We start from the raw sequence: 15501 nt of genomic DNA on the forward strand, positions 1-15501 counted from the left end.
TAATTTTCTGGTCAGTTCCCTTGACCAAGGCACCAAACCATCTCTGGAGTTGGTTCCCGGGCGCTGTATGTTGGCTGCCCACTGCTCCTCAGGGATGGGTTACATGCAGAGAACCAGTTTCACAACAGGTTCATTGTATGATAAATAAAGATTATTCTATTATAATTGATGGCCGACATCAATGTCATCAATCATTTGGTAAACTTACATCACAGGCTGTTAGCACTGCAATGGTGCCCCTCCTCTTTCTCATTGTCTTCCTCTTCCTCCTCTTCCACTTCTTCTTCCTCTTCCTCTTCCTCTTCCTCTTGCTCTTCCTCCTCCTCCTCTGTGGATGTTGATGTTTTCTTTCTCTCCTCAGGAGAAAAGGTACCACCTCCTCTCCTCAGATGGTTGTTTGGAATAAACAGAACCCTCTGGAAGAGCACCTCTCCCATCCACTCAACGAGGCCAGGTCTTCCAGCTCATCCTCCTCAAACCAATCAGAACACGGTGTCACACGCACTGGTAGCAGTCCATTGGCTGTCCCTGGAAGAAGGTGAGTGACTCCAAACAACTCCATCATCCAGTCCAAGTTTGCACGCCATCTTGTTTTTCTACACACAATTAACTTCAATAATGTAAATTTTGGATGATCACCAGAAGCACAGTGCTTTTACCACCGCACAGCACAAGCACCACCGCCTGTGGTAAAGATCTTGATCCAGCTAGCATGTGCATTTATTTTGAAAGTGGGTGATGGAAAGACCCAACATATTTTTAATACTATTTTACTTTTTAAACACAGCTGTTTGCAGATGCGTATCGATGAGTTAATGTGTCTATATGTACGATCACTAAATGTAATATGACAATGGCAAAGTAAAATGAACAAAGTAAACTTTGTTGTTTTTTGTTTTAGTACCATACCAGCAGACTACAGAGCATTCTTCTGCTTCTTTCCTCAGGTTGTGAGGATCCTTAATTCATCCTCAGCACTACGCCATAAAAACAGTTTTAATTTTTATGAATTTTTCAACCCAGATCAGTCAGAATCTGACCCAGTGACAGCCATAAAGAATAACTATATAGAAATAGCCAATGTATCTTCTCACTGATGGTCTTGTATCCAAATCTGTGACCAATCTGCTGGATTAAAATATTCATACAGTAATTCTAATATTTGGTTAAATGTCTCTTTTAAGCCATCCACAAGCTTCTGGTCGTCCTCTGGCTGAATTTTTAACCACTCCTCTTGACAGAATTGGTGAAGTTCAACTAAATTTGTTGACTTCCTGGCACAGACTTGTTTCTTCAGCACAGTCCACATGTTCTCGATGGGGTTCAAGTCAGGACTTTGTGAAAGCCATTCCGAAACCTCTATTCTAGCCTGATTCAGTCGTTCCTTTACCACTTTTGATGTGTGTTTGGGATCATTGTCCTGTTGGAACACCCAAGTGCGCCCAAGACCCAATCTTCTGCTGACTATTTTACTTCAGTCGAGCTTTAAGGTGCTGCATCTGGATCGAGGGCTTCTTTCTTGCACGGCAGCCTCTCAGCTCATGTTGATGTAAAACACACCTGACTGTGGACACTGTCACATGTCTTCCAGCAGCTTCTAATTCATTGCAGACTTGCTTTTTGGTGGTTTTTGGTTGACTCTTGACCATCTTGACCAGTTTTCTCTCAGCAGCAGGTGATAGTTTGTATTTTCTTCCTGATCGTGGCAGTGACACAACTGTGCCATGCACTTTATACTTACAAACAGTTGTTTGTACAGTTGATCTTGGGACTTGTAACTGTTTCCTGACTTGTTCAAATCAATAATGAGCTCTTTCAGATCAATGCTGAGCTTTTTAGACTTTCCCATTGTAGTGTTTGTGGCTGAGTCTAGTGGGTGTATCAAACAAGCCCTTTTAAAATGGGCCCAGAAAAGTCACCAGCTGTTATTATTCATTATCACTCAGAAGAAGTTATGAGGCCATGCTACAAAGAACATTTGATTCACACAGCTTTCTATAATCACCTAAACTGGTTGTTCAAATCCCTGTGTGTATATTTTTGATCCAGCAGATTTGGCCACATTTTCAGAAGACCTGTAATAAATTAATTATTGAACCAAACTTCATGAACGTTTTCTGTGACAAAGTAGTATGTGTTCACTCACTCCATCACAGAAAAATGAGAGTTGTGGAAATCATTGGAACTCAAGACTGCCATGATATACATGTTCTTTACAAGTGGATGTGAGTAAGGCATTGGTATTAAACTGAGACTGTTTCATAACAATTTATAAATCCTTGTAATTTCTTTGAACATTACTTACAGGTGTTTTAGTTGAAACTAAAATGATCAATAAAATGTCAAAAATAATAGTTTTGATGTAATGACGTCAATGAATTGTGTTGGAGAGATAACTGAAGTTAGCATGCTAATCAGTTAGCCCTGCCAGTTCCCGGTCCAAAGCTTCTGTGCTAGTGGTGTTAACACCAGCACTACCCTGTTGCTTTGAGCTCCTAGTCTGGACCACTAGATGCATGTCTAAATGAGCTCACTAACTAATGACAGCTACAGTTAGCAGTTACTCTGGTGATATGCTGCTCTGTTTGTTCTGAGTATGAATTTGACAGTTGGCCAGTTCTTAAATATAGCACCTTTAACCAGAAAGCCACATATAAGTAGTTATTTATAAAAACCTTTCTGTGATGTGGAAATGATCTCATCTCTAAGTCTAAGACTAGACTAAGTCTTGACTTGACTGAAGTGGTTGCAATACAGGACACATATGTGTCTAAGCCTGTGGAGGACTTGTATGAGCTTGATGAACAATGTGCAGAATAATACTTTTACTAATAATAAACCAATACTGTTTTTCTTTTGTAATGCATTATATAAGAAGAAATCTGTCAATTTTGTTGATTTGATATTTACAGATCACAGGGCTGTCACTTTTTATTTGAAGTCTGAACATTCATTCAAATGTGGGGTGAAAAGTTCATAGTGGAGCTGTAATAACCTGTTCGGTATGTAACGTCTTATTTAAGACTCCCTCCCTCTCATTCCCCCTCCGGCTTTCTTGCTCATTCAAAGGGGATAAAGGAAAATCGATTAATCATATTTATTGATAATTATCAAAGGCAAACTCCATGTAAACAGAGAGGGCATGCAGAAGCCACTGCTAGCAGCAGCAGCAGCAGCCAGTCTGTGTCTGTCTGTCTAATAATTATGATGTTCTCAAAAAATTAATTTTTCATTATGCAGTGAGGAAGACCTTTGCATACCTGGATGCTTGGTAACTAAGATGTGACTACCTGTTCCACCTGTTAATTCTCGCTTTTATTTGTCTCTCAGGTTAGCAGCAGACTACACTCGGTCAGGTTCCTCCCTCTCTACAGAGTACGGGAGTTGGCAGATAGTTTCGGGCTGTGGCAGCATCCATGACCACGCTCACTTCCCACTACCTCTGGCCTCAGTTTCATCCACCTCGTCTGCTGTCGCTGCTGCCTACGACTCCCCACTGCCCTTCAGTTTTCAGGATGAAGGACCCAGTGGACGGATGTAAGTCACACATCGTCTCCACCACTGTCCCTCTGTAAGATTTTCTGTTAATGAAAACAAGTCCGTCAGTCCTGTATATTCCAGGTGTTTCAGTTCAGGGGGGTTTGACAGGGATTTAAATCCATTACACAAATGAGTAAATGAGAACAATTATGTCACTGTTTTCCCAGCTTTCTGGAAGACTTAGGTGCATGTATTTGGTCAGGGGGTTTGGGGGTTCTCCCTTTTATGTTTTTTGAATTAAAAAAATGCAATTTGACAACATTTGGGACCATTATTATATCTGCATACAAAAAATGTTTGTTTTGTCCCACTCCATGTGTGCAGTGTTGGCATATATGTCGGCCTATTAATAACAAAATAGCGCAGTAGAAAAGTGGTAAATAAAACTAAGAACTTTAGAAAGAGTGTTTGTCCAACAGAAAGCATTTACTGTGTCCAGATCAGTGCATATCTTGATCAGTATACTTTAAAAAACAATTAAGTAAGGAAAATGAACATCACTCAGCAGAGGTGGTTTCCTGTCGGGAAACTGCAGTTTTTGTGGCTGATCTCTGCCCCCCTACTGAACCGAGCGATAGACAAGGAGGAGGATCAGGGGGGATGAGTTTTCCACCAGGTTCTCCCTCTGACTCATCCTTCTGTTCGAGGCACACAGCAGGGGAAACATTTTAATTTTTGCTTGATCTGACAGCCAAATTAAATCTGTCCTGGCAACATCGCTAGCAGTCTGAAAAGGCAAACAGCATCTTTCTATCTTAATTCTGACTGAATGAGAGAAACTGGGAAGAAGGGCAAGAAGCAGAGAGATGATGATGAGGAGGGTGTGAGCTCTGTGATGGTCAATTCAGGAGTACATTGTGGCCCAAGTGGGGCTAATCCAAACTGTCTCTGCCTGCATCATTCTGTTCTTTTCTCCTCTGATTTCTTCACAGACTTTTTTTCCTTTTCTTCTTTCTGTTTTACAGCACTTTAAAAATCAGATTTCCCCCCCTAACTTTTTTCTTCCTGTCTTCTTATCCTGCCCTCTCCCTCCTTCCTCTCTCCTCTGCAGGTGTCCCTTCCCCTCTGAGCGTCAGGCTCGTCTGGAGGCGGTGCGGGAAGTCTTCCTCGCAGCCTACAGCTCCACCGTTGGCCTCAAGTCATCAGCGCCCAGTCCCTCCGGCGCCATCTCCGGCCTGCTGGAGCAGTTTGCCCGTGGAGTAGGCCTCCGGGGCACCAACGCCATCGTCTGAGCCCTCTTAATGTGACTTCAGACTCTCCTTCTGCTTTTATCCATCCATCCGCAGCTGATTCTACATGTCTGGACTCGGTACAATAAAGTGCCAAACATCTCTGTTCAGTTCAGGGGTGAAGCATTCTATTTTTTTATGAATTTCTTTTGATTTTGTTTTCAAACCTTATAAGCCAGGATGTCATTTTTTCTGTGCTTCTCTGGCTTTTCTCTGGACTTTTAATCTTCCATGTTGAGTTCATCTGTCACATTCAGGGAGGGAAATCTTTCAGCCACAGAATCAAAAAGGGATAAAATATAAATTGCTGAGAACATGGGATGTGTACCTGTTTCAAGCAGGATAAAAATAATTCTTCCTTGATCTTTTCACTACTTTTAAAATCCCTAAAGTGGCCGTCACATGAACAGGAAGATATATGTTTTTAGTTATCTTGTTTTGTGCTGCTATTCTTAATCCAAGCAGAGAAAGTTATTTTGTTCAGGTGGATTTTGAAGATGAGATAAATACAGCACTTAATGTGGTCTGACAGAAATGGTACCAGGCTGTTTTTGGTTTCTAATTCGGCACCGTTGATTGAAATCAAAATATCTTAGCAGTTTAAGCTAACCGCTGTGAGGTCTAGACTTAAAGGATAAGGCTGAATTTTTAAAAGACTTTGGCTGCTATAATAATTCCTTCTGATGGTGAAGTCAGCCCTCCTCCTTGCTGTAGACAAAAATTTGCAGTCCTTGTTAAGCTGAAGCTAATATGAAGCTTCAGCAGTTTGAGTAAGTGGATGTGTTATGTCCTGTCAGATTCTGTGACTTGATTAGGAATTTCAGTTACAGACTAAAAGTCTACAGGGACTGTTATTGATTGCCTCACAGAGCACGGTTTTGTGGAAATCGTAATCTAGAGGCTGAAGTGACGATCTTTTCACTTCACCAGTCTAATGTCTCATATCCTCCACTTGAGTCCATATCCAACCATTTCTTCTTCTTCTTCAGTAGCACTGACATGGTAGCACAAGAGGCACTGAGCATTGTGGTAGCAAATCTGAACCGAATGCCTTTTCAATGTTCTTTCTCATCGGACTCCAGTGAAGTGAGGTCCATGTGACCCCTGCCTGTGCTTAGAGTTCCGCCCAGCTGTTAACCCACAACTATTGTTCAAAAACACGTGTACCTTCTTTCAGGTCACACTTAGACTTTTCTACCCGGGCGACTCTCAGCTGGATTCACATGTTCAAGCCATCTTCTTCAGAGAATTCAGTTTTTATTTTAAGCTAGCTTGTTGGTGTTTGTCAGCTGCTGTACCTCAGGACCTTTTGTTGTGCCTTTTTTATCTTCAGTGACACTGGCTCAGATCTCTTCTTCCTCTGGTCCAGTTCAAGTTGCTTTTTTTGTTATTTAAATGGTTTGAAGAAGCTTGGGGTGTTTGCAGCTGATTGTTAATGACAGTGAGAGCATTAGTAGCATTAGCTTTGTGAAGAAGCTTTTGCGTTGCTGCTTTATCACCCATTTGGTTGCAGGACTGTAAGACTTGTTTTTTTGGACAGTAACATACAGCTGTTGAGTCTTATGCACACCCCTGATTAGGTTGGTGAGATGGGATTTCAGCTAGTTGAACTCATTGTCGTGTCTGAAGAGGATTTTATTAATTTAAGAAGTAACTCTAGGAGGAGTTTGGGGAAAAATGTATTCACTTTCTTTCATGGTGAGATGAGAAGATAGTCATCAGTCATGTCTCGGTTCAGCACAGAGCTAGAACCGGGAGGTGTTTAGCCTAGATTACCATAAAGACTGAGGTGGAAGCTTATTTAGATGTTGTATTTAGCCTGTTGAAGCGATAACCAAACAGAGACTGTTTTATCTGTGGACTGTGGTTTTTAGTCTTTATGCTCGGTTAGCTGACATGAAAGTGGTATTGATTTTCACATCTCACTCTCAGAGAGAATTTGAATTGACATTTCACAAAAAGTTGAACTGTTCTTTTAACTGTCAGAATTTGAAGTCTGGCTGTTTTGAAGCCACGTGAGTCCTTATCCCTTTATCCTTGATGCAGTAAGGAATTTGTTTCATTGACTGCCTGCATCAGTTCTCTGCCTGGGCTGTCAAAATGGTTGAATTTCGTACCCCTGCACAAAGTGACAGTCGAACAGTCTGTCCAGCTTTATTTGAGAATTTCAGGCATGGCCTCATCTCCCTGTCCGGTCTCAAGCTTTGTTTTTAAGATTATTTTTTGAAGAGGAGATTTCATTTCATATTCATATAATTTGTTGTTATTTTGGTATAATTTCTACTGTCGCTGTTTAGCAGCCAATCACAGGGCACTTTCTAAAGCATTATTGTCATTTTCAAATGGCTGAAAAATGTATGTGTAAAAAAAAAAATGTCTCATTCTGAGTTACTTCAGATTTTCCCAAATAACTTTCTCACTCAGTTTGTCACTTTTTCACTCGCTGGTTTTGCATGACATCCTCCACATTTATCTCAAGTGCGGCATATGATGGTTTTATTTGTTTTACAAATTAATTTTTATTTCAGAATCTTATATTGAAATGCTGCATTGCACTCATCCAAGGAGTGTTCTTCTTTGTACAGTTGATGCATTTTTAAGTAATTCTATCTTTTTGTTTTATTCATTGTTGGCAGGTGGCAGGCTACAATGAAAACTGAACTGAGCAGCAGGTGGCAATTGTGAATAAATGAAAAAACAGAACAAATTTGGGACTTGCTCATTTATTTATTTCTTGTTCATATTAAATTGCTTTAACACATGAAATGTGATATCAGGAAGTTTGAGGATTCAAACGGTAAGTGAAAGTGTCAGAAGTCAAATTGTTATTCTAAGCAAAAGGGGCTTTGTCAGCGTCAAATCATGGCTAGAATAAAGGTTTGGAAGGGGGCAGTGCACAAATTCTAAAACACTACAGAAACTGGATCAGTCGTAGTCAAAGCACGATCAGGCAGAGCCAAAGTGACAACACATCAAGGTCAGTTCACTTAGAGATAGAAAAGCAACTTCATCACAGAAACATAATTGACTAAATAAACGACACATCAGCAGTCGTCCTGTCCATAGAAAGTTGTTTAATTCCCTCAAAGTAGAGGCAGTCACAAGTGGCTTTCTTGCTACTGGTTTATTTGAAGTTCTCTCTCCAAATCCACCGTGAAAACTAAACATACATTGTCAAGAAAATAAAAGTTAGACCATGTAAACTTTACATAACAATAGCATGCACAGCATGTGAAATAACGTTTTACAAAGTAAAATACAGCCAAACCAAACAAAATACTTCGTTGGCTGCATGCTGCTAAAAGGTGATAGCCTACAATCTTCAGAGTTTCACGTCCTCTTAAAGTCAGTTATGGCAATTATCCATGCTTACTGCTTGCCAGTGCTGCTGTCTAAGAGTCCTACTCATGCCAGAGCAGCCCAACAAGATTCTCAGGTAACTTCGCTGACCCTTCAAAATAAAGGCACTATTACATTTACCAGATCAAACAATGTTTAAAGGACAAATGCAACTCAATCATGACATTGGTCTTAGAAAAACTATACAAATTATGAAACAATATGATTGATATATATATATGTTGCCACCTCTTTTGAAGTGAGATCTTCTCTGCCAAATTGTCCAGGTGGGGGCAGAATGATCATGGACTTCATTATGAGGATTTGGTTTGGAGTGAAAGGTTCAGGTCCAGATGGGTCAGTCAAATATTCAGCAGTGAGTGGTCTTCTGTTAATGATCGCCATAACTTCATACAGGAATGAGAGGTGCTATCTAGCCTTTGTGCTGACTGGTCAAGAATGTCAGTAAGAACACTTCTTATAGTTCTTATTTGACTCTCCCAGACACCGCCATGTGACTTGCTGCTGGAGGGTTCATAAGAAATTCACATCCTAGGGCCTTCACTCTTTCTTGGTCCATTCCTTTCATGAGTTCTGCAAGCTCTCTCCTTGCACCAACAAAATTGGTTCCTTGGTCACATCCTATTTGGCACACATTTCCTCTTGAATGCAATGACTGCTCTCAAAGCACTGATAAATGTGTCAGTTGTCATGTCATCAATCATCTCTATATGTATGGCCCTTGAATACAGACGGGTAAGTAAGAGACCATATCTTTTCAGACCTTTCTTCCATCTTAGACTGGACCAAAGCAGTCTATGCCTGTGTAGGTGAAAGGTGGAGTTGTTTCTGTTCGATCTTGTGGTAAGTCACCCATTCTTTGTTCTTCTGTACGTCTTCTGTACCTTCTGCACTTGACACATTTGAAGATGTGTGATGAGACTGCTTTATCCCAGGATCCACCATCCATTAGCTTGCAGTTTGTTCATCATCATTCCATGTCCTTGATGATTTACCTTTTCGGGAAGATGCTTGATAAGTAGAGCTGGTTTGTGGTTGCTCTTTGCCAGATGTTTTTCATGTGTGGGTGAAGCGTTGCTCGACTTAGGAGTCCTCCCACCCTTAGGATACCTTCTTTGTCCAAGAATGGACTTAGCTTGTACAGCTTACTGTCCTTGGACTTAGTAACTGCTTTCTTTAGTATCAAGCTTGATGTGTGCTGTTATACTTCAACATTCAGATGAGTTTAACCAAGTTACTTGGTCTTATGTATTTTAGATTGAGAGATGAGACAGGACAAGTTTTTGGATCAGGCTGAGAAGAATCTCTACACTTGCACTTATACTGATGTCAGTGTGTAGATTTACATGTTACTTTAATTGGAAAAAGTAGATTTGAGCTAATTTGGGTTCAGTTATTTAGTCGTAATGTGTGCTCCATTACCCAACTGTTGCACAGGTTGAATCCTGAATCAGTTTGCTTTCTCATTTTTTTAGATTTAATGCAGGTGAACCCTATCAGTCACATGACCACAGATTGTTGAAAGAGAAATGTTATTATTACAGAGTCTGTATGTACAGGCTGTTTAAGAAAATAAGGTCCCAAGAACACTGTTTGAAGCTAGAAAGGTGGCAGGGTCTGCCAAATATATACAAAGTGAAATTGTATGAGATTGTGTTGTTTCAAGGTCAGTTTGTTTGTTCAGTTTATTCAGTCATGAAAGTGAAGAGTTTGTTTTTTTAGTTTGTTTAGGCGTAAAACAATCAGACAGTGAAGATCTTTCTCTTCTGATAAAGTTGCACCTTTAAATAATTTGATGAAGAGGAAGAAAGGATAATTACAGAAAACTGTCCTTTAAATTTGACGGGAAGAGATTTGTTGTGTAAGCTACACGCCACCATTCATTGTACTCCAGATTGACTGTATTTAGCTTTGCCAGACAACAGAGTGTTTCAAGCGATGCAGTGTTTACAGTCTGCCCATGATTGTATGTTTTGCTGGACTTTGCCAGAGTTTAACATGATTGACATTTTCACGATGCCACACATTCAGAGCATCGCCAAAATATCACCAGCTTGTGCGTCATTGATGTCTGCCATAAGACCTATATTAAATTGTTGTTGTGTTGCTGCAGTCAATCCTACAGAAGAACACAAAAATGTATGTTATCCGTATCAAAACACACAAGATCATTTGATAAGTGAGCAGTTTCTACTGAATCTTCTCTGGTGGAAGTACTCTGTTGCACTGTTGCAGTACGCTGATGATTTATTAATTGCTTCTCCATCTAAAGAGGCCTGCCACATTGACTCTGTTTTGTTGCTGAAATGACTGGCTGAGTGTGGCCACAAAGCTTCTTTACAGAAATTGCAGTATTGTCAGCCTGAGGTCACCTATCCTGGGTCATGTGTTGAGAGACGGTCAGCGACTGTTGTCTCCTGAGAGAGTGAAACTTCTGACCAACATGTTATTGCCATGAACAAAAAAAAAACAACTGTTGTTCTGGGCATGCCAGGGTGTATCGGGTGGCTGCTGTTGTAATCATGATAGATAAATCTGCTCCTGTTGTACTGGCCAGTGACTGTGTTGTACATGTTCCACATTCAGTGCTACACATTTTGAACACTTCTGCTACACAACACATGACAGCTGCACGTCATTCAGGTTATGAAGTGATCACTTTGTCTAGCCCACACATCACTGTAAAACGCTCACCACCTCTAAATCCAGCCACATTTCTACCTCACATAGAGTTTAAAGTTGAACACGACTGTGATCTAGTGATTGAAACCAGCAAATCCCCCAGACCAGATCTCATGCAGACACCAATACCTAATTCTGATCTAATCTTGTATACTGACGGCTTTTCCTCTCATTCGTCTGATAACACACAACTGGCTGACTATGCAGTAGGGAATGATATAAACAGGCCCAAAGAGAGGGCTAAAAAGCCTCCACCTTCTTCTCCTGCTGATGAGACTCTGCCAAGGGGCTCCAGGTCAGGAGACAGAGAGTGAGAAAACAGACAAGTCTCACAGCGAGTACGAGGGCTCTCGTATTCAATCCAGTGAGCTGGGTGCCAATCCAGCACCACATGTGAAAACAAACGGTACTGAGATAACAATCTCAGAACACAGAGAGGATGTAAGATGCACCACACAAACACACTCCACACCGGTTGACAACACAACAGACACACAGAGAGGCAAGGAGAACACACACACTGACGCAGATACAGAAATGACTGTTCAACATGTTTTGGTCTCATCCCTTCATAGAGATAAGAGAGATGGGGGAGGGTGATCTTTGACTGTCCTATTAACGGATGCAAAATGAATAGCTGTTTCCTAGCATCCCTTAATCATAACACAGGGGGAGGATGGACATGGGATATTATTGATCCAAATCTAGTAGAACTGAGACATGCATCCACAGAATCCACGAGTGATTTACACTCCCAGACTCTCGATAGAGGAGGTACCTGAACTATGCTGCTTCACCAAATAGCAGCTGATCAGAAAAACAGATTGCGCTGAATGGTCAGCAAGCTATCTAAGTGACCCTCGAAACCCACAAAGCTACCAGCTTACCCAAACAAGTAGGACAAACAGCACCCAGGTTAGAGAAAATCAATGCCACTGTTGAATTAATGTTAGACTATGCACGAGAAAGAAATCTTAGTAACTGTTGGATCTGTCTAAATATGCAGAAATCCATGCATTCTCCTATGTTCACCCCAATCCCTTTCTCTAAAGCTGATGATCAGTTTTTAATTGGAATAACTTAGCTGGCAGAATGGAGGAGGAAGCTGATGATTGTTATTCCAGACCTGCCAACCTTGAAGAAATTTTATGAGTACAAACAACAGACAATATGTAAGAATATGTAAGAATGTATTCAGGGCCGGCCCTAGGATTTTCGTGGCCCTAAGCAAGAAAAATATTCAATATAATAAATAATAAAGTCAACATATTTAAACTATAAAAGCAACTAACTTGCATATAACAAGGTCTATAAATAAAGGCAATGACAAATGAACACCAATTAAACCTAAAATATTCTGACAAATAAATAGAAATTAAAAATTAAAATTTTTTTAACATAACAGTGCAAAGTATTCAAAATAAATATAGTGAAATAGTGAAAAGTGTTAACTATTGTACAAAATAACAGCTATAGGCTACTGTAAAAACTATAGCTATTCATCCTTTCACCACCATCCAACATCAGTGAGAAAGTCCTCAAAATTTTTGCCTCCTTGCTTTTCTTGAAGCAAAATCATCAATGACATCATCGTAAGACACCTGTCTGCCAACCTCATGGTTTAAACTAATGATGGCAAGTCCTGTGAGGCGGTCTTGTGCCATAGATGATCGCAGGTATGTCTTTATCAGTTTAAGCTTTGAAAAGCTTCTTTCAGCTGATGCCACTGTCACTGGTAGGGTACAGGCAATCCTCAGGGACATCCAAAGATTTGGATACAACTCTGTCAGTTCCATCTTGTGGACAAAGTCCAGCAGTTCAAATGCAGACATCCTGTTTGTGGGTAGCTGAGGAAGGTTCCTGATTTCCATGGCAAGCTCTCTCCCATCAATGTCTGCTTCCTCTCCAATCCTCAATGTACTCTCAAGTTCCTCACATTGTTTCTTCAGTGCTTCATCATCCAATGTTGAGAAGTTCTGCAGTACCCCAAACTTGCTTTTAACTTGTCCAAATGTTTCAAACCGGTTATCCAAAGATGTAATAGCTGAGTCGACGACCACATTGAAAAATGTGGTCTCTAGCCTCTTCAGGGCATCCTTGACTGGTTCATCTGGTGTTTCATAAGCAAAGTGAGTCTTTGTACTGAAAGAGAAGAGATTGCGAAGCACAGTGTCCACATGCATTTCCTCACATGCATCTTTTGCGGAAGCTTGTGCAGCAGCAAAGCCAATGTTTCTGTAGTTTAACAGATGGCTCTTAGTACTGTCCAGGAGGTTGACTGCCACATCCAACTGCATTGAGGAAGACTGCAGTAGCTTGCTGACTGTGTTGATCTTGGAGAGGACGTCATGCCACACAACTGTGCAAATCTGGAATCTGAATGAACCAACCTCCTCGGCCAAAGATTGTGCTTCAATTTTTGTGATGGCATCTGTTGCTTTTTCCCTGACTTCTAGCAATGCATCCCTTATGCCAGATGCTTGGTAGCGTAAAGGGATGATGCTGTTGACACGGCTCTCCCACCTTGTCTCACTCCAGGACTTTACAGTAATGGTGACATGCTGTTTCAAAATGGTCCATCTCTGGGGAGCAGCTGAGAACAGATTGTAGATCTTCTGAACATTGCCAAAGAAACTGGTAGCATCCACAGAGTTCTTGGCAGCATCAGCCACAACAAGATTCAAAGTATGAGCCCCACAGGGGACATACAGGGCACGTGGGTTCTTCTCCAAAAGCCTTGCCTGCACTCCTTTGTTTTTGACCTTCATGTTGGCACCATTGTCATATGATTGCCCTCTGCAATCACTGAAGGGAATGTTCAGTTCCTCCAGCCTGCTCAAAATGAGATTAGACAACCCAAGTCCTGTCGATTCTGGTGCAACTAGAAAGCCCAAAAAGTGCTCCTTGATCTTGGGTATTTCTTCTAACTTGACTGTTCTGATCACAACAGACATCTGCTCCAGGTGGCTGAGATCTGGGGTACAATCCAATATTATGGCATAATATTTGGATAGTTAAGTTTCAGTCACCATTGTCTCCATCATTTTGTCACTAATGCAAGTCATCAGTTCATTCTGAATTGTTTTGCCTAAGTAGGTGGCATGAGGATTCATTCCACTTTCAATTTGGCTAACATGTTGCTTCATTACAGGGTCAAACTAGGCTAAAAGTTCCACCTCTTTCAAGAAGTTGCCACTATTCTGACTGTACAACGTGTCAACAGTTCCCCTGAGACCCAGGTTTCTTTCAGCCAATGACTGAATAATGGCAACCAGGTGACTAAGAACCTCCCTCCAGCGTTTTCGTGAAGCTTCTATCAGTGACATTTCTACCTGGTCAATTGTCTTCCCTTTCTTGAGTCGAAGCTCCAGTTCTTTCCATGTGACCATATGCTTTGTGTGATCAGGGCTGTTTCCATGGGCTTTCAACAAGGATCCAATGTTCATCCAGTCTGACAATCCCTCTTTAACCAACTTGTATATCTTGCTGGAGAACAGTTTACAACAGAAGCAGTAAACTGCATTGTTTTTCTTAGAGTAGACAAGCCAACTCCGCTTGATTTTTTTCCTCATTTACCAGTGTCCTGTATGTGTAGTGGTAATGAAAACGTCTACCATCCTGCCTTTTGGGAAAGGTGAATGCTGGATCAACCTGAAACGGCCCTCTGCGTACAATGTCTGTCCTGTCTGCATCTGACAGGACAGATGGCCAGTCAAATGGATCTAGTGGTTGTGCTGCAGCTGGATACTGGGAGATGGCAGATGGAATATCGGTGGATGATGAAGAAGGCTGTGGTACATCAGTTATGGCCTCTGCAGCTGCAATCGTGTCAGAGGAGGATGTAGAAGGTTGTGGTGCCTCAGTTATATCCTCTGCAGCCACACTCTCATCAGAGGACGGAGTAGATGCCCCTGAAGTTTCTGATGATGTCCCTTCAGCAGCAGTCATGTCACTCGATGAGGTAGATGGACCTGGTGTAGCAGAGGTCTGTCCAAAGTATTTCAATAATGCCCCTGAAAAGATAATACATTAGATTATTATTATTTTTACATATAGGCTGGAAGATATTACATAGGTATGTCATATGTATCTTCCATATGTATTTATTAACCACACAACAAATGCAATTTTCTGAAAGTGAAATATACAAATTAGCTAATTGTCCAAATATGTCCAAATGAGATGTATGTTTGTATGAGATACAAAAATACAATTTAACATAGCTTGGAAAGCAAATGGATAGCCTGAAACTATTTGGGCCAATTTGGACATTTAATATGTTCTGTATTAAAATAATATATCAAAACACAAATTTAATGTTGCAATAAAACATTAGTAGCTAGTTAACAAGTAAAACTAGACTCCTACTCATGTTATTGCTTGGCCTCTGGTATTGTTCCTTCAACACATAGAAAAATTACTATTGATGTGATGTGTGAATGAGTATACCAACAAGGCAAAAGAAACTAACATTTACATTATACACAGATGTTAAATACTGTTATAGTTAATCTTTTCTCATATCAAGTGTAGTGAGGGCTAAATAATACATAACAGAGTGCTTCTGCATCCTAAAATAAAATGGATTGATTGACTATATAATATCACAAAGGATTTGTGCTTATTTGAAACATACTGTTTTGAACTGCTTGCAAGTCTGTTCATAGTCCATTCTTCATTAAAAGCTGTG

The 15501-nt window shown here is 40.7% G+C and overlaps 1 protein-coding gene across 1 annotated transcript in view; it reads left to right on the top strand.

Annotated features, from left to right (window-relative positions):
- The window catches only part of mtmr14 (myotubularin related protein 14), a 32527-nt gene extending 25051 nt beyond the window's left edge, over positions 1–7476 (top strand). Inside the window, exons 17-19 of the mRNA XM_073467464.1 lie at positions 362–538; positions 3331–3537; positions 4592–7476. Coding sequence (XP_073323565.1) covers positions 362–538; positions 3331–3537; positions 4592–4772 — 565 coding nt within the window. The 3' untranslated portion in view covers positions 4773–7476. The remainder of the gene's footprint in view (positions 1–361; positions 539–3330; positions 3538–4591) is intronic.
- The last annotated feature ends 8025 nt before the right edge of the window (positions 7477–15501 follow it).

Source organism: Pagrus major, chromosome 6 (assembly GCF_040436345.1).
Source record: "Pagrus major chromosome 6, Pma_NU_1.0".
Classification (NCBI taxonomy): Eukaryota; Metazoa; Chordata; class Actinopteri; order Spariformes; family Sparidae; genus Pagrus; species Pagrus major.